This window comes from Cervus canadensis, chromosome 24, assembly GCF_019320065.1.
Source record: "Cervus canadensis isolate Bull #8, Minnesota chromosome 24, ASM1932006v1, whole genome shotgun sequence".
NCBI lineage: Eukaryota > Metazoa > Chordata > Mammalia > Artiodactyla > Cervidae > Cervus > Cervus canadensis.
Genome location: NC_057409.1, coordinates 7319109 through 7337629, shown reverse-complemented (window position 1 = coordinate 7337629; position 18521 = coordinate 7319109). Strand labels below are relative to the sequence as shown.

The window sequence follows — 18521 nt, the reverse complement described above, 5'->3', positions numbered from 1 at the left end:
TTGATATTTCTCCCAGCAATCTTGATTCCAGCTTCTGATGCATCCAGCCCAGCATTTCGCATGAGGTACTCTGCATGTAAGTTAAATAAGCAGGTGACAATATACAGCCTTGTCATGCTCCTTTCCCAATTTTGAACCAGTCAGTTGTTCCATGTCCTGTTGCTTCTAACTGTTGCCTCTTGACTCACATATAGGTTTCTCAGGAGACAGGGAAAGTGGTTTGGTATTCCCATCTCTCTAAGAATTTTCCACAGTTTGTTGTGATCCACACAGTCAAAGGCTTTAGTGAAGTCAATGAAAAAGTAAATGTTTTCTGGAATTTCCTTGCTTTCTTTATGATCCAACAAATGTTGCAATTTGATTTCTGGTTTCTGTGTCTTTTCTAAACCTACATCTGGAAGTTCTCAGGTCACCAACTGCTGAGGCCTAGCTTGAAAAAATTTGAGCATGACCTTACTGGCATGTGAAAGAACACAACTGTATAGTAGTTTGAACATTCTCTGGTAACGCCCTTCTTTGGGACCGAAATGAAAACTGACCTTTCCCAGGTCTCCTCTCTATTCCTCTTTTTTTAAAAAAGTTATAAGAACATGAGGAAATACTTCTATCTTAAAGTGTCACTTGAAAAAAAATGGGGGTGGACTTCCCTGGTGATGCAGTGGATAAGAATCTGCCTGCCAATGCAGGGAACTAAGAGACACAGGTTCAGTCCCTGGCCTGGGGAGATTCCACATGTGATGGAGCAACTAAAGCCCACGTGGCGAAACTACTGAAGCCCACAAATCTACAGCCTGTTCTCTGCAACAAGGAAGCCACCGAAATGAGATGCCCACGCACTGCAGCAGGGAGTAGGTCCGCTCGCTGCAACCAGAGAAAGCCTGAGAGCAGCAAGGAAGAGCTAGAGCAACCAAAAATAAATAATAAATAAATAAACTACAAAAAATAAATAAAAGTCAAAGGACTACAAGTTAAAGCAGCAATAAGATATTGTTCATGTAACAAAAAATAAAGAATAGCTTACCAAAAAAAAAAAGGATGGGTGACACAATTTAACCCGCACTGTGGGCCCAGCTCCATGAGATAGCATCTAGTGCCCGAGAGAGGGACCGGGAGTAACTACAGCAGAGTATTCACCTGGTTTTTTCTGGGCTGTGGGAGCATAAATGCCTTTCCCGCTTGCTTCTGCTTTTTAACATTTTATAATCAAGCATTGCTTTAAACTTTTTTTTTTTTCTGGTAAGGATAATAAAAATTAAAAAATAAATATATGTGTAAATGAAACAGGAAGATAATTTGAGAGATATATTGTTTTATTGTTCAGTTGCTACTTCATGTCTGACTCTCTGAGACCCCATGGAGTGGAACATGCCAGGCTCCTCTGTCCTCTACTATCTCCCAGAGTTTGCTCAAATTTATGTCCATTGTGTCTGTGATGCTATCTAACCATCTCGTATACCAGTATTATAAATGTTGCTAACTGGACATCTGTTTTGTTTTTTTTTTAATTTAAGGGTATATTGGGACTATCTTTTCATGTTATTAAAAACCCTCCTGTGGCTGATTCATGTTGACGTATGGCAGAAACCAACACAATCTTGTAAAGCAATTATCCCCCAATTTAAAAAAATAAAAGTTCTCCTAGAACATCTTTTGTTACTGCATGTGTGCTAAGTCATTTCAGTTGTGTCTGACTCTTAGTGACCCAATGGACCATTGCCCACCAGGCTCGTCTGTCCATGGGATCATCCAGGCTAGAACACTGGAGTGGATTTCCATGCCCTCCTGCAAGGGATATTCCCAACCCAGGGATGGAACCCATGTCTCTTAGTCTCCTGCATCGGCAGGCGAGTTCTTTACCACCTGGGAAGCCCACACGGTTGTGTAGTATTCCATTATCCAGTGGGACCATAACTTAAGGGAAAAAATGCTCCCTTGTTGGAGATTTAGGTTGTTTTAAACTGATTACTCATATAAATAGAGTGGGAGCAAACATCCTTATAGCTCACACCTGTGTACAATTGAGATTATTTCCTTAGATAGATTGCCTAACGTGAAACTGATAAGTCGAAAGGTATGTAAAACATTTAAGGTTTTTGATATTTGTGACCAAATTGCCCTTCAGCACAGAGATAATCTATCCACCTGCTTCCATGAAGACTCTTCTTCCCTTCACTATTCCATCACTAATAGTGATTGCCATCACCATTCCCATGTAAGTAAAATCTTGCTAATAGATCCCATATTGTTGTTTTCAGTGATCTTGCAATGGAAAAGTTGATTTCATTTAAAACAAATTTAGCTTTAGGATGTTTAGAAAGTTTCAAATATTTTTTGCATGCTCAATGCCACCATTAATGTAGTTTCCCCCACTTTTCTGGGCTCCCAACTATTTTTAGTTCATGTGTATCCAGTTGTACATTGGTGTCACAGTACACACAGTATAGACTGCTCGGCTTTATTTTACTTGTTTTCTCTCCCCTTGATTTTCAAGAACACTGCCATGGGCCTCACAGTGGTTGCATTTACCACCCGCAGGGCTGATGTTCCACCAGAGTGGGCTGTTTTCCCATAACTGTGCCCTTGTACTTGGACCTTTAGGCTCATCACCATTTCTCACACTGTAGCTACTGCTGTGGTGTACATCTTTAGGCTTAGAGCTTTTCCATCATGTTGAATAATTTTCTTAATTTCCAAGTAATGGGAAACCAGGGTCAAAGTGTGCAGCATCTTGGAGGACTTCCCTGGTGGTCTAGTGGTTAAGAATCTGGCCTGTAATGCAGGGGACACAGGTTTGATCTCTGATTGGGGAACTAAGATCCCATGTGCTGCGAGGCAAGCATGCCTGTGCCCACAACTACTGAACCTGCACACCACAACTGAAACGTCCACGTGGCGCCACTGAAGACCCCACGTGATGCAACTAGGACCCGACACAAATAAGTGTGTACACATATTGTTATATCAAAATATATGTATTTAAAGTGTGCAGCGTCTTGAAGGCCTTTGCCTAGCAGTGCTGCTTTGCACCCCGAAATGCCTGCACCCACTTACATGGCTGCCAGCTCTTTGGGCTTCCTGGCGGCTCAGTGGTAAAGAAGCTGCCTGCCACTGCAGGGGACGCAGGGGACAGGTTTGATCCCTGGGTTGGGAAGATCCCCTGGAGAAGGGAATGGCAACCCACTCCAGTATTCTTGCCTGCAGAATCCACAGGACAGAGGACCCTGGTAGGCTATAATCCATGGGGCCGCAAAGAGTCGGACACAACTAAGTAACTAATCCACCAGCTCTTTAGGGGTGAGACTGCTCCCTCTTTACCTCAGCCCAGATCATTCTCTTCTTCCTTCGAGCTTTGTGCACAACGTACTTTTATTCCGACACAGTTTCTTGAGACACAGGGTATGAAAGGAAAGAATGGACATTGAAGGCAGATGGTTCTGGGTCCACATAGTAGGTGCTCAATAAATGTTTGTTAATTACATAATTAAGAATTATTGGGCTTCCTAGGTGTCTCAGTGGTAAAGAATCTGCCTGCAGTGCTGGAGACACAAGTTCAATCGCTCGGTTGGGAAGAACCCCTGGAGAAGGAAGTGGCAAACCACTCGAGTATTCTTGCCTGGAAAATTCGGTGGACAGAAGAGCCTGGCAGGCTATCATGGGGTCCCAAAAGAGTCAGATGTGACTTAGCAACTAAATAACAATAACAACAAACTGCATAATAGTTACTGAACAACCATCATGTGTCAGGAACCTGAAAGGTCCTTTTACTGCCGTAGCCTCCCGGCCGTGGGAAGATTTACTGTCCTTAGTTTATACAGGAAGATGCTGGGCTTAGGCCCTGGTTAGATGGATGTCTCTTGGCAAGGTACTGAATGTCTCTGAGTCTGTTTCCTCATGTTCAGATTGGATGTGCTAACACCCACCTTGCAGGGCTGCCGTGAGGATTAAATGAGTTAAGTCTATGACGCATGGACACACGTTCTCTAAATGGTAAATGTTACTTCCAGTTATTCCAGGCAGACCCTATTACTTGACCATCCTGGAGCGATACTGCCTTATAGTCATTAAATGTATTCTTAGGCATAAGGCACTGCTTTTTATTTATTTGAGAAGCGTTCTTTATTCTGTCTTAAAATTTCTTTCCTCTCAGGGCATTATGATGTGAACGAATCCCTTGTGAAGCAGTCACCGAAGATATTGATGTCTTGTTTTAAATCAAAAACCGACCGTGGATTAAAGCTGACGTCAACAGGCCCAGGACCCGGTTATTACAACCCAAATGGTCACCCCAAAGTTCAAAAAAAGACTCTGATCCCGTGAGTCCTGATTATTCTGATCTTTCTTCTGAAAGTTGTTTCTGGGGAAGGACCCCAACACGGGGGAAAGGGAGGGGTGTCACAGCTTGGCAGACACAAGCTGGGTAGCTCTCATGGAACCCTTGTTGACACAGCTTGCTGAGTGCATCGTATTTATTGAGCAACTATTGTGTGCCAGGAACTTAACATCTTCAAAGATCATGACAGCTCTATTGTAGGAATGATTGTTTTAGCTTCATAGAGAAGGGAGTCAGGCTTCAGAAAGCCTGAGGGGCTTGCCTGAGTCCACACAGCTAAAAGGAAGGTGCCTCTGGGACTCAGGCTCAGGACTGTTTGGATCATCCAACATTCCCCACAATGCTGTACTCCCCTGGTGCTGATATTATCCATTTTTTATAAGATCTCCACTGGGGCGGCAGGATATATGGAAGCAATGATGCTCTCACTGTCTTGTACTGATAAGTTAAAAGCCTAGACTCTAGAGTTGGTCAGACCTGCTGCATGCGAACCTCGGCTGTGCTGTTTTTGTGCTGTGTGACCATCAGCCCTGCTCTAACCCCTCTGAGCCTCCATGCCCTCCACTGTAAAGTGGGGATAATTTATCTGAACGTTGCTTTCAGATTGAAAAACAAGTATTGACACAGTAGGTACAGATGGTGACTCAAAACAAATTTTGTTTTTGTTTTTAATTTATTTATTTTTTCAGTGGGTTTTGTCATACATTGACATGAATCAGCAATAGATTTACACGTATTCCCCATCCCGATTCCCCCTCCCACCTCCCTCTCCACCTGATTCCTCTGGGTCTTCCCAGTGCTCCAGGCTCAAGCACTTGTCTCATGCATCCCACCTGGGCTGGTGACCTGTTTCACCATAGATAATATACATGCTGTTCTTTTGCAACATCCCACCCTCACCTTCTCCCACAGAGTTCAAAAGTCTGTTCTGTACTTCTGTGTCTCTTTTTCTGTTTTGCATATAGGGTTGTCGTTACCATCTTTCTAAATTCCATATATATGTGTTAGTATGCTGTAATGTTCTTTATCTTTCTGGCTTACTTCACTCTGTATAATGGGCTCCAGTTTCATCCATATCATTAGAACTGGTTCAAATGAATTCTTTTTAACGGCTGAGTAATATTCCATGGTGTATATGTACCACAGCTTCCTTATCCATTCATCTGCTGATGGGCATCTAGGTTGCTTCCATGTCCTGGCTATTATAAACAGTGCTGCGATGAACATTGGGGTGCACGTGTCTCTTTCAGATCTGGTTTCCTCAGTGTGTATGCCCAGAAGTGGGATTGCTGGGTCATATGGCAGTTCTATTTCCAGGTTTTTAAGAAATCTCCACACTGTTCTCCATAGCGGCTGTACTAGTTTGCATTCCCACCAACAGTGTAAGAGGGTTCCCTTTTCTCCACACCCTCTCCAGCATTTATTGCTTGTAGACTTTTGGATAGCAGCCATCCTGACTGGCGTGTAATGGTACCTCATTGTGGTTTTGATTTGCATTTCTCTAATAATGAGTGATGTTGAGCATCTTTTCATGTGTTTGTTAGCCATCTGTATGTCTTCTTTGGAGAAATGTCTGTTTAGTTCTTTGGCCCATTTTTTGATTGGGTCATTTATTTTTCTGGAATTGAGCTTCAGGAGTTGCTTGTATATTTTTGAGATTAATCCTTTGTCTGTTTCTTCATTTGCTATTATTTTCTCCCAATCTGAGGGCTGTCTTTTCACCTTGCTTATAGTTTCCTTTGTTGTGCAAAAGCTTTTAAGTTTCATTAGGTCCCATTTGTTTATTTTTGCTTTTATTTCCAATATTCTGGGAGGTGGGTCATAGAGGATCTTGCTGTGATTTATGTCGGAGAGTGTTTTGCCTATGTTCTCCTCTAGGAGTTTTATAGTTTCTGGTCTTACATTTAGATCTTTAATCCATTTTGAGTTTATTTTTGTGTATGGTGTTAGAAAGTGTTCTAGTTTCATTCTTTTACAAGTGGTTGACCAGTTTTCCCAGCACCACTTGTTAAAGAGGTTGTCTTTTTTCCATTGTATATCCTTGCCTCCTTTGTCAAAGATAAGGTGTCCATAGGTTCGTGGATTTATCTCTGGGCTTTCTATTCTGTTCCATTGATCTATATTTCTGTCTTTGTGCCAGTACCATACTGTCTTGATGACTGTGGCTTTGTAGTATAGTCTGAAGTCAGGCAGGTTGATTCCTCCAGTTCCATTCTTCTTTCTCAAGATTACTTTGGCTATTCGAGGTTTTTTGTATTTCCATACAAATTGTGAAATTATTTGTTCTAGTTCTGTGAAAAACACCATTGGTAGCTTGATAGGGATTGCATTGAATCTATAGATTGCTTTGGGTAGAATAGCCATTTTGACAATATTGATTCTTCCAATCCATGAACATGGTATGTTTCTCCATCTGTTTGTGTCCTCTTTGATTTCTTTCATCAGTGTTTTATAGTTTTCTATGTATAGGTCTTTTGTTTCTTTAGGTAGATATACTCCTAAGTATTTTATTCTTTTTGTTGCAATGGTGAATGGTATTGTTTCCTTAATTTCTCTTTCTGTTTTTTCATTGTTAGTATATAGGAATGCAAGGGATTTTTGTGTGTTAATTTTATATCCTGCAACTTTACTATATTCATTGATTAGCTCTAGTAATTTTCTGGTAGAGTCTTTAGGGTTTTCTATGTAGAGGATCATGTCATCTGCAAACAGCGAGAGTTTCACTTCTTCTTTTCCTATCTGGATTCCTTTTACTTCTTTTTCTGCTCTGATTGCTGTGGCCAAAACTTCCAACACTATGTTGAATAGTAGTGGTGAGAGTGGGCACCTTGTCTTGTTCCTGATTTCAGGGGAAATGCTTTCAATTTTTCACCATTGAGGGTGATACTTGCTGTGGGTTTGTCATATATAGCTTTTATTATGTTGAGGTATGTTCCTTCTATTCCTGCTTTCTGGAGAGTTTTAATCATAAATGAGTGTTGAATTTTGTCAAAGGCTTTCTCTGCATCTATTGAGATAATCATATGGTTTTTATCTTTCAATTTGTTAATGTGGTGTATTACATTGATTGATTTGCGGATATTAAAGAATCCTTGCATTCCTGGGATAAAGCCCACTTGGTCATGGTGTATGATTTTTTTATTATGTTGTTGGATTCTGTTTGCTAGAATTTTGTTAAGGATTTTTGCATCTATGTTCATCAGTGATATTGGCCTGTAGTTTTCTTTTTTTGTGGCATCTTTGTCTGGTTTTGGAATTAGGGTGATGGTGGCCTCATAGAATGAGTTTGGAAGTTTACCTTCCTCTGCAATTTTCTGGAAGAGTTTGAGTAAGATAGGTGTTAGCTCTTCTCTAAATTTTTGGTAGAATTCAGCTGTGAAACCATCTGGTCCTGGGCTTTTGTTTGCTGGAAGATTTTTGATTACAGTGTCGATTTCCTTGCTTGTGATGGGTCTGTTAAGATCTTCTATTTCTTCCTGGTTCAGTTTTGGAAGCTTATACTTTTCTAAGAATTTGTCCATTTCATCCAAGTTGTCCATTTTATTGGCATAGAGCTGCTGGTAGTAGTCTCTTATGATCCTTTGTATTTCAGTGTTGTCTGTTGTGATCTCTCCATTTTCATTTCTAATTTTGTTAATTTGGTTCTTCTCTCTTTGCTTCTTAATGAGTCTTGCTAATGGTTTGTCAATTTTGTTTATTTTTTCAAAAAACCAGCTTTTAGCTTTGTTGATTTTTGCTATGGTCTCTTTAGTTTCTTTTGCATTTATTTCTGCCCTGATTTTTAAGATTTCTTTCCTTCTGCTAACCCTGGGGTTCTTCATTTCTTCCTTCTCTAATTGCTTTAGGTGTAGAGTTAGGTTATTTATTTGGCTTTTTTCTTGTTTCTTGATGTGAGCCTGTAATGCTATGAACCTTCCCCTTAGCACTGCTTTTACAGTATCCCATAGGTTTTGGGTTGTTGTGTTTTCATTTTCATTCATTTCTATGCATATTTTGATTTCTTTTTTGATTTCTTCTATGATTTGTTGGTTATTCAGAAGCGTGTTATTTAGCCTCCATATGTTTGAATTTTTAACAATTTTTTTCCTGTAATTGAGATCTAATCTTACTGCACTGTGGTCAGAAAAGATGACTGGAATGATTTCAATTTTTTTGAATTTTCCAAGACCAGATTTATGGCCCAGGATGTGATCTATTCTGGAGAAGGTTCCGTGTGCACTTGAGAAAAAGGTGAAGTTGATTGTTTTGGGGTGAAATGTCCTATAGATATCAATTAGGTCTAGCTGGTCCATTGTGTCATTCAAGGTTTGTGTTTCCTTGTTAATTTTCTGTTTAGTTGATCTATCCATAGTTGTGAGTGGGGTATTAAAGTCTCCCACTATTATTGTGTTACTATTAATTTCCTCTTTCATACTCGTTAGCGTTTGCCGTACATATTGCGGTGCTCCTATGTTGGGTGCATATAAATTTATAATTGTTATATCTTCTTCTTGCATTAATCCTTTGATCATTATGTAGTGTCCTTCTTTGTCTCTTTTCACATCCTTTATTTGAAAGTCTATTTTATCTGATATGAGTATTGAGACTCCTGCTTTCTTTTGGTCTCCGTTTGCCTGAAATATTTTTTTCCAGCCCTTCACTTTTAGTCTGCATGTGTCTCTTGCTTTGAGGTGGGTCTCTTGTAGACAGCATATATAGGGGTCTTGCTTTTGTATCCATTCAGCCAATCTTTGTCTTTTGGTTGGGGCATTCAACCCATTTACATTTAAGGTAATTATTGATAGGTGTGGTCCCGTTGCCATTTACTTTGTTGTCAAAACAAATTTTGAACATGAAGACAGGGATTTGTGTTACTGTTTTTAATCTCCCATACATTTAATGTTACTTTCCCCTTAGAAACTCAAAAATTCACAGGTCTTAATATTTCTCAAAACAGATCTAGAACTTCTAGAACTAAGACCGTCAAGGTCAGTCCTCCTGTCATTTCTAAGTCTTCACCCCTGCATAGTCCTCTCCAGCCATCAGTGACTGTAGGGAGGGCTGACCAGCGGGGCTGGGACTAAGGGTGTAGCACCTGGGACCCTCCAGAGAGGTCAGGCAGCTGGTGGGGCCCACAGCCACAGGGGGTGAGAGAGGGTGGGCAGCTCAGGAACACTGGTAACACTGGGTCTGCTCAGACCATCAGCCCAGGACAAAGGGGTCGGGGGTCAGGGGTCAGGGGTCAGGGAGAGGAGCAAGGCGTGAGCCTGCTGTGTCCAACCCAGGACCTGGAGCTGGGACTCAGACCTCAGATGGAGTCCACCAGCTAAGTCCCTGATGCCCAAAGGATCTGGGGTTCTGTATGTTGACACGCTTCACAGGCTGCAGGGCTTGGGACCAGGAAAGGAAAGTCTCCAGAAACAGGCTCTTTCCAAATGTCAGGGGCTCCCTGCCTCCGGGTTGGCTTGGGCAACGCTGCCCCTCAATGGAGTGGGAGAGAGGGTGGGTTTCAGGGTTAGCAGACCTGAGTGGGAATCACAGCTCCATCTCTGGCAGGAACTCCTCCTCCCTGAGCCTCCATGTTTCCATGTAATTAAGTGCAGATAAGAACCTGTGTTATTAAGTGCAGATGAGAACCAGGGCTTCCCTGGTAGCTCAGCTGGTAAAGAATCTGCCTGCAACACAGGAGACCCCAGTTCGATACCTGGGTTGGGAAGACCCCCAGTGGGATGGGCATGGCAACCCACTCCAATATTCTTGCCTGGAGAATCCCCATGGACAGAGGAGCCTGGAGGGCTGCAGTCCGTGGGGTTGCAAAGAGTGGGATAGGTTACCCACTCCAGTACTCTTGGGTTTCCCTCGTGGCTCAGTCGGTAAGGAACCCGCCTGCAATGCGGGAGACCTGGGTTCAATCCCTGGGTTGGGAAGATCCCCTGGAGGAGGGCATGGCAACCCACTCCAATATTCTGGCTTGGAGAATCCCCATGAACAGAGGAGCCCGGCAGGCTACAGTCCATGGGGTCACAAAGAGTCAGACACAACTGAATGACTAAGCGCAAGAACCTGTGAGGATTAGATAAGAAAGGGCTTGAAAATAGTTCACTCTTCTTATTACAGCAACTATTCTTCTATATCCTAGAGAAGATTTGTGAGGGTAGAGGAGCTGGCTGTTTTATGGTGTGGCAGCTCAAGCCCCCATCCCAACTCTGGAAGCTTCTTCAGGGAAAGAGTGAGAGGAGAGGGGAGAGTCTGAGCTGTGTCATTTGACCTTCATTCGAGTTTGGACGAGCGGTTTGAAACAGTCTTGTTTTACGGCATTTGCCTCTGTTGGTCAGCAGGTCCTAGCCATTTCTGGTGCTGAGCTGAAGGCTGTGGGGGGGCTCAGGTGAACGGAACACCCTGCATTGCTTTAGCCAGGCTTTCCAGGAACAACTCCAGAGCAGGGCAGAGGAGTGTGCCCCAAAGTGCTGGGTGGTGTGCGCCCCGAGTTTGGATGGCCACACACATCCTCAAGGGCCATCTTTCCAGCAGGATCAGTGCAGTATTGCCGGCATGTCTGGGGGTGGGTCTGGGGCCCATTGGCTCTCCATGATGCATCCTGGAGGGATGATCCTTACCTAATAAACCTAGGAATCACTGCACACCATCCTTCTGCCCCTGGCAGCATCACAATACACATGAACTTATTAACGGCTCTGAGAAGGTCTGTTAAGTTGTTCAAGGCCCTGACAGGTCCCACAGTAAAGGGACACGTCAAACCCAGTGTCTCTTAAACTTGGGTTCACCCTGGTGAGTGAATGACACCCCAATTTCCATGGCAGGCTCTGGGGTTGGGGGCTGCCCTTGGTGCCTCCCTGGGCCTTTGTTTCCCCGTGTGTGAAATGAAGGGAAATCTTTCCATTTCTGACACTCTGTGACCCCAGTTTTGCTCACTGTGCCTGTCCCTCAGGAGAGCAGTTGGGGGCAGTGAACATGGAGCCAGCCTGAACCCACAGAGGCAGGTCCGGGATATCCTTTTGAGTTGACATGGAAAGGAATGAAATCGAAAAATCTGTAATTTCATTTTTTTAAAGCAAAGCGGTAAAACTAAAGCGTGCTGTTGGTTATTCCAAAATAGCATCCATCTGTTGATGGCAGATGAGGGAGAGAGGGATGTAATATAAAGAAAAGATACAGCCAGATATGGTAGTATTTCAGGAGCATCCAAACGCCAGTCTCTCCCATTTTAAGAGTATCCAAACTCCGGTCTCTCGCGTTCAAATTCTGTTTCCTTTCCTGCGACCCTGGGGGGAAGCGGAGGAAGTACCTGTCCTGTCCTGGGGTTGCCAGGCCCCCGAGAAGGTCTGCGTTGTTTCCTCCCCATCAACATTCTGAGGATTTGCTACATCTAGCCTCCTCATGCTCAGGTCTCCGGGGCTATGTGGGGCAGTGGTAGAGAATCTGAGCATCGTCACCACATTTCTGTTTTGGAAGCCCGGGCGTCACGTACATGTGCCAGGACGTGGGGGGCCTGGCTTTATTTCTCTTGCTGCAACGTGCAGGGTTCCCTGTTCTCGGGTGGGGTTCCAGTTTGCAAAAATGGTATTTTTGGCTCTGCTCTCTTCAGGACGCGGAAAGGACAGGGGAGATGGTCATTCTCGCGGGAGTGGCTGAGCCCAGGTCACCGACCCCTGCTGGCCTCCTGAGCTGGGAATGGGCTGGAGAGACTGTGGCATCGTGAGCATAAGCGCAGGCAGGGGCTCAGGCCCCTGAAACTCCTGTCTTCCCCGCTCACCAGCTCCTGGGAGGCGGGGGCAGGGGCGGGGGTCACTTTACTCCCTGGGAATTCAAATTCATCCTCTGGGAATTGGCCCAAGAACACTTTATAATTTGAAAAGACTCTGATGCTGGGAAAATTGAGGGCAGGAGAAGGGGACGACAGAGGATGAGATGGTTGGATGGCATCACCGACTCAATGGACATGAGTTTGGGTGAACTCCGGGAGTGGGTGATGGACAGGGAGGCCTGGTGTGCTATGGTCCACGGGGTCACAAAGGGTTGGACAGGACTGAGAAACTGAACTGAACTGACACTTTATAATGGGCTTGTGCAGGCACGCTACGTCACTTCAGTCGTGTCTGACTCTTTGCGACCCTATGGACTGGAGCCCACCAGGCTCCTTTGTCCATCCTCGCAGTTCATCAGTTCTGGCACACTAGCTTTCTGTGTGTGTGGCTTGTATTTTTATTGAAATGTGTGAGTGAGTGAGTCCTCTACACTCACCCGATGTTTCTCTAGTGGCCCTGCAGGGCAGATGCTATGCTGGGGCTAGAGGGGTGTTGGTGTGGTCATTTCTGGGCTCCACAGCTGCAGAACACATCACCAAGCATCTCTTTGCTATGGCCACGTTGCTGACTCAAAAGCTAAGAGGATTTTGCCGCTCCCAGGGGTCTTTGGAGGAGGGGCTTCAGTTAGGGCTTCATTTCTTCAGGTCTTCGGCATCTGTCACAGTGATGACTCAAGGGCTCAGGGTGAGTCAGGGTGAGGGCTTTTTGGAGATCAAAACAGTTCCTCCTAGGTGCTGCCTTCCAACTCACGCCAGCAAGGAGGTGAAACACCCACTGACATCTTTCTAACCCTTGATCTGCTTCCTAGAGTTTTTAAGCCACTGGTTTTGCTCAGACATGCTGTCCTGTCACAGCCAGAGCCGAAGAATCAAGCCCCGTTGGCCCCGCTCCAATTTGGGTAATTACATTGGACCCACCTTAAAGTTCCCCTGGGATTTTCAATTAGATATGGGATGCTTCTTCCCAAGCGGCTGTAATCTGTCACCCGCTACCCTGTTAAACAGATACCACATTCCACCCTAGGGGCAATCGGCTGCCCTTTAATGATGAGAAAAAATTGCCCCTTTATTCCTCCCGACCCTGGGAATCCCTGAGGCAGAGTGAATCTGTGCCTGGGAGTGTCCCGAGGGTCTCCGATGCCCTCCCCCGGTGACCTGCTGAGTCGTCCTGGAGATATTCATTATTCTTGGGGTGATTTGCAAATAGCTCACATTGGAAGCTGCAAACACAGCTTAATCCAGTTGTGGCCAACTCAGAGCCTTTGATAGATGTTTTCTTTCCACCAGGGCAGAACCAGATTGGCTTTTATAACTGGGTGATGAGGCTCATAAAAGCCCTGGTCACAATGCGCTGTGGCTGCCCTGGGCTTGATGCAGTCTGACCCCAGTGATTTGCCCAGCCTCACAGTGACACAGAGGGACCAGCCCTGGATGATGATAAAACCGTCAGGTGGGGTATAGACGCCTGGGCTCCCCTGCTTGCTTCGAATCCCCTTGCTTCTCTCTGCAGTCAGGGAGATGTTCTCAGGAATAACAGGGCCTCAGATGGATAAGACACCAGGCGTGTGTGCTAAGTTGCTTAGTCATGTCCGACTCTTTGCGACCCTATGGACTGTAACCTGCCAGGCTCCTCTGTCCATGGGATCCTCCAGGCAAGAATACTGGAGTGGGTTGCTGTGACCTTCTCCAGGGGATCTCCAGGGGATCTCTGATAGAGAGCTAGGAGAGTCAAAAGCATAGAAAAGCTAGTGTGTATCGTGCAGAGAAGAATGGCTGCCATGTTCTGAAGGGCCAGCCACACGGTGCTCAGAGCTTTCACAGACATTGTCTGGGGCTGCTGCGGCTAAGTCGCTTCAGTCATGTCCGACTCTGTGTGACCCCATAGACGGCAGCCCAGCAGGCTCCATCATCCCTGGGATTCTCCAGGCAAGAACACTGGAGTGGGCTGCCATTGCCTTCTCCGCAGACATTGTCTCGCGTCCTCCAGCTCCCTCACGCGTCAGGATGGTTACATAGAGTTCACAGAGGATGCAGACTCACTCAGGCGGTGGAGCAGAGAATCCAGGTCTAACTCCAAAACCCATGCTCCTCTGCGGAGCTGGGGAAGGAAGGTGGGCGATGGGGAGGACAGTGGCTGGGAGAGTTTCCCTGGAAGAAGGGAGAAGTGAGGAGGGGGTCAGAGTTCCCAGGGAAAGGAGGTGTTCCCGGAAAAAGGACCAGCACAGCAAGGCGTGGAGTTGTTGGGCAGGGCTGTGCTGGGTGTTTCTGAGAGGTGGCCTGGGAGTTAGGTGGCATTGAGAGGCCATGGGTAGAAGTTTTCCTGTCGCTCCCCATCAGGGTCTGTAAGGGGGATGGTCAGAAACCCAAGCGAACAACCCAGAATTCACGGGCAGATGGAGGCTTGAAGCCGGGCCAGGGCCCCTGCCTCTGGCTCCTTGTGCCAGTCCTGGCTTGTTCCACTTCCAGGCTTTTGCACCTGCTCTTTCCTCTGTAGGAAATGCCTCCTTCTCAGGAGACACAAGAGACTCGGGTTCGATCCCTTGATTGGGAAGAGATCCCCTGGGTAGGAAATGGCAACCCCCTCCAGTATTCTTGCCTGGAAAATTCCATGGACAGAGGAGCTTGGAGGGCTACAGGCCGTGGAGTCACAAAGAGCCAGACATGGCTGAGGGTGCACACTCTGAGCATGACTGTCCATCCACACTTTCTACCCAAAGAGTTCCTGCATACCTTTCAGGGCAAATGTTCTCTCTTCTAGGGTAGATTTCTGGATTCACCCAGTTGGAATCTATTCTAACATTTCATGTTTTAGAAAAATGATATGGTTTTTCCAGTAGTCATGTATGGGTGTGAGAGTTGAACTATAAAGAAAACTGAGCACTGAAGAATTGATGCATTTGAACTGTGGTGTTGGAGAAGACTCTTGAGAGTCCCTTGGACTGCAAGGAGATCCAACTAGTCCATCCTAAAGGAAATGTCCTGAATATTCCTTGGAAGGACTGATGCTGAAACTGAAACTCCAATACTTTGGCCACCTGATGTGAAGAACTGACTCATTGGCAAAGACCCTGATGCTGGGAAAGATTGAAGGCGGGAGGAGAAGGGGACAACAGAGGATGAGATGGTTGGATGGCATCACCAACTCGATGGACATGAGTTTGAGTAAGCTCCAGGAGTTGGTGATGGACAGGGAGGCCTGGCGTGCTGCAGTCCTTGGGGTCGCACAGAGTCGGACACGACTGAGTGACTGAACTGAACAGCACACATTCATCTTCATAACAGCCCTGGGTGGCAGGTATCATTATCTACCGCTTTACAGATGAAAAAAACTCAAGCTTAGGGAGGTTAAGAGACTTTGCTAAGGATGCACAGCTACTGGGCGGGGAGGTGGAGATTCAGACTCAAGATTCAGAGTGCAAAGCCTGTACTGTCTTGAGTCATCCCCAGCCGTGATTGGCACTAGCAGTGGACCGTCAACCCCAGGGAGCACTCAGGGTCTGTGTCTTAGCACACTACAGCCTGGACTTCCCAGAGTGTTGGCACAGAGCCATAAATGGAGCTGACACTCTCCAAAGATCCAAAAGTTGAGTTGGTGGGGCCAAGCCTCTCCTGGACATGTGGATGGAGAGGAGGGTGAGGGACAGCTCTCACTCACTCTCAGCAAGAATCTGGTAAGAGACTGATCCCACCTGCCCAGCCCCCTGCAGGCCATCGCTGGTCAGGAGAGTAGACACTTCAGTCTACTCAATGAACTGGGCTCGGGGTGATCCAGACCCATGAGGTGACCCATTCCAGCTCTAACTTCCAGCTCTAACTGGTTGGCCCATTCCAGCTCTAACTTCCAGGAATCATGATGTCAGTCACACACTCATCAAATTCCTGAAGGTGCTCTGAAGGGGTGACACAGCCAGAACAAAGAGACTCCAGCTTTTATTTACAAGGTGAGAGTGATGGATCACACTTTATATAATCAGTTCTTCCATGCAGACTGGAGGGAAAGAAAGGAGGCAATTTTTTTTTTCAGGCACATCTGTGATTTTTATTTTGCATAAATATGTATGCTATACTGACAACTCCTAGTATATAAAGATGTATATACTTCCCTAAAATGGCTAGTGGCATAGTCCAGCCTCAGGTTAGACCTGGTAGAAGTGGTTGGGCTAAGCTTTTCCCTCAAAATGAGCCCTGGGTGGTGTTGCCATTAGTGAGCAAGGCTGGGAAGTCACCTGGCCCTGTGGGAGGTGTGATCTGGGGGAAGTTCAAACTTTGTTAAGATTTTTATCTTCATTTTCAAACTTCACGGGCTAATTTAGCTTCTTGCTATGGTTGTTTTCAGTTAATTTTTTTTTTAAGCTTTTAATTTTGTATTAGGGTGTAGCCGATTCACAAACAATGTTGTGATAGATTCAGGTGAGCAGCAAAGGGACTCAGCCATGTATATACATGTATCCATTCTCCTCCAAACTCCAGGAGGCAATGTATTTTTCCTCCTTTCCCTGTGGACACCTTTATTCTAAACACAAGCATCCAAGCCAGCTGTTCCTCCATCCCAAGATGTGAGCCTCAAGTAGGCTGCCCACAGCACCCCCTCCAACCCCCGGCAATGGGAGTGTCCACCCTGCCTCAAGGTAACCCTGGCGAGGTGTCCCCTAACCTCACTTTCGGAGGCTCCGTTGCCCTTGTGGGATCAGGCAGTGGGCAGTGGTACTGCAGGGGATTGTAGTGATAACAAGACTCCTTTTACTGAGCACGTACTGCGTGCTGGAACTCTGCTAGGTGCCTGACATAGCTTTTCTCCAGTCTTCCGTCCCCTTATAAGGAGGGAACAGAGAGGTTCAGGGACTTGGCGTTCTGGCATTCCAATTCAGGTCTATGTGACTCTGAAACTCAAGAACACCCCTCTGCCTCGAGGCTCTCTCCACGTTGCTAGGCACCAAGGCTTGAGTTCCAGAGCTGGCACGACTTCTCACTTGCCCTGTGATATCAGGTGACTTAATTCCTCTCTCTGGGCCCCAACTTCTTAAGCAAAATAAGGAGGTTGGATGAGACATCTCTAAGTTGCCTCTAGTCCTCCGAGTCTAAGAATACCTCTCTTCAGAGGATGTTGGCCAAAGGGCACCGGAATTCCAGTGTTGGGGATCCCAGTCCCTCTTCTGTTTGGATGGGTTGACATCAAGCTGGGGTGTGTCTCCTGGGGCCATTCAGGGCTCTGAGAAACCTCTCCTACCTAAAGAGAAGCTTCAAATGTGAGGTGGGAGTGGGCAGCCCAGCTATGGCATGGCTGGGGGAATAGAGGGATCCTTATTGTAATCTCAGGATTCCTGGGCAACCCAGTGGACCTCTTTGGGTTTTTTATTTTGTTTTTGTTTTTTTTCCACCTGTGCTCATTACCTGAATGCTTTTCTCTTTTTATTATTTTCTTTTTATTTACTTGGCTGTGTCGGGTCTTAGTTGTGTCGTGCGGGATCTTTCCTTGGGGCGCGTGGACACTCTAGTTGTGGCACACGGGCTTCAGAATGCATGGGATTAGTTGCTCTGTGGCATGTGGGATCTTAGTTCCCCAGGGAAGGATGGAACCCACATCCCCTGCCCCAGTGGGACTTTTTCAATCAAGGCCCAATGGGAGGTCACAGCTTAGAGGTTATCATGTCCAACCCCCTCATTTTACAGATGGAGAGACTCAGTCTCAGAGTGAATTAGAGTGAGGGCTCACGTTCCATCTCTTTTTAGTTTATTCTCTCAATCACAGGCTTTATAAGACTCCCTTTCCTGAAGGAGGAGGAGACAGAACTAAAAACAATTGAAATCTCAATTGTTGGTGATTGTTATCCAGAGGTCTCTTGATTTCCAACCCAGTATTTTTCCACTCCTACCTCCTGCCTTGCCAGAAAAATATTTAATATGTTTGTGAAACATCAGTGCTAGGGCAACCTCTAATCTTGGGATGGCAAACCCTTGGAATTCCGGATGCCTATCCCGTTTCCTGGCCATGTAGGCATCACAAGTGGCTCACTAATCTTCTTCCCATTGAGCCCAAGTGAGGCCTTAGTTCTTTTTTTTTTTCTTTTTCCTGTTAAAATATTAGTTTATTTCATGTCTTTGCTGTGCCCAGCAAATTACGTCAGTTATTTTTAATCCCAGTTAGAGACGTTTAAATTTATTTTAGAAGGATAAGTGAAACCAACCCCAGCAGGGCTTGTCCATATCAGTTCATATCTCCAGTAAATCTGCATTTTGTTCTGATCAAATGTGTTTTAGAATTTTCAGCACAAGGGTAAAAGCCCCTTTAAAAACTAGGTGGTAAATTGAAAGACCAATAAAGATGTTATTCTTAAAATATACATGCCTTCTGGCACGTCTTGTTTCTTTCTGTGGGAATGGATGGGG

General features: G+C 45.5%; 1 protein-coding gene across 1 annotated transcript in view; it reads left to right on the top strand.

Moving 5' to 3' along the window:
* STPG1 (sperm tail PG-rich repeat containing 1) overlaps positions 1-18521 on the top strand; it is a 63476-nt gene that overhangs the window by 40498 nt on the left and 4457 nt on the right. The window contains exon 9 of the mRNA XM_043445265.1: positions 4148-4313. Coding sequence (XP_043301200.1) covers positions 4148-4313 — 166 coding nt within the window. The remainder of the gene's footprint in view (positions 1-4147; positions 4314-18521) is intronic.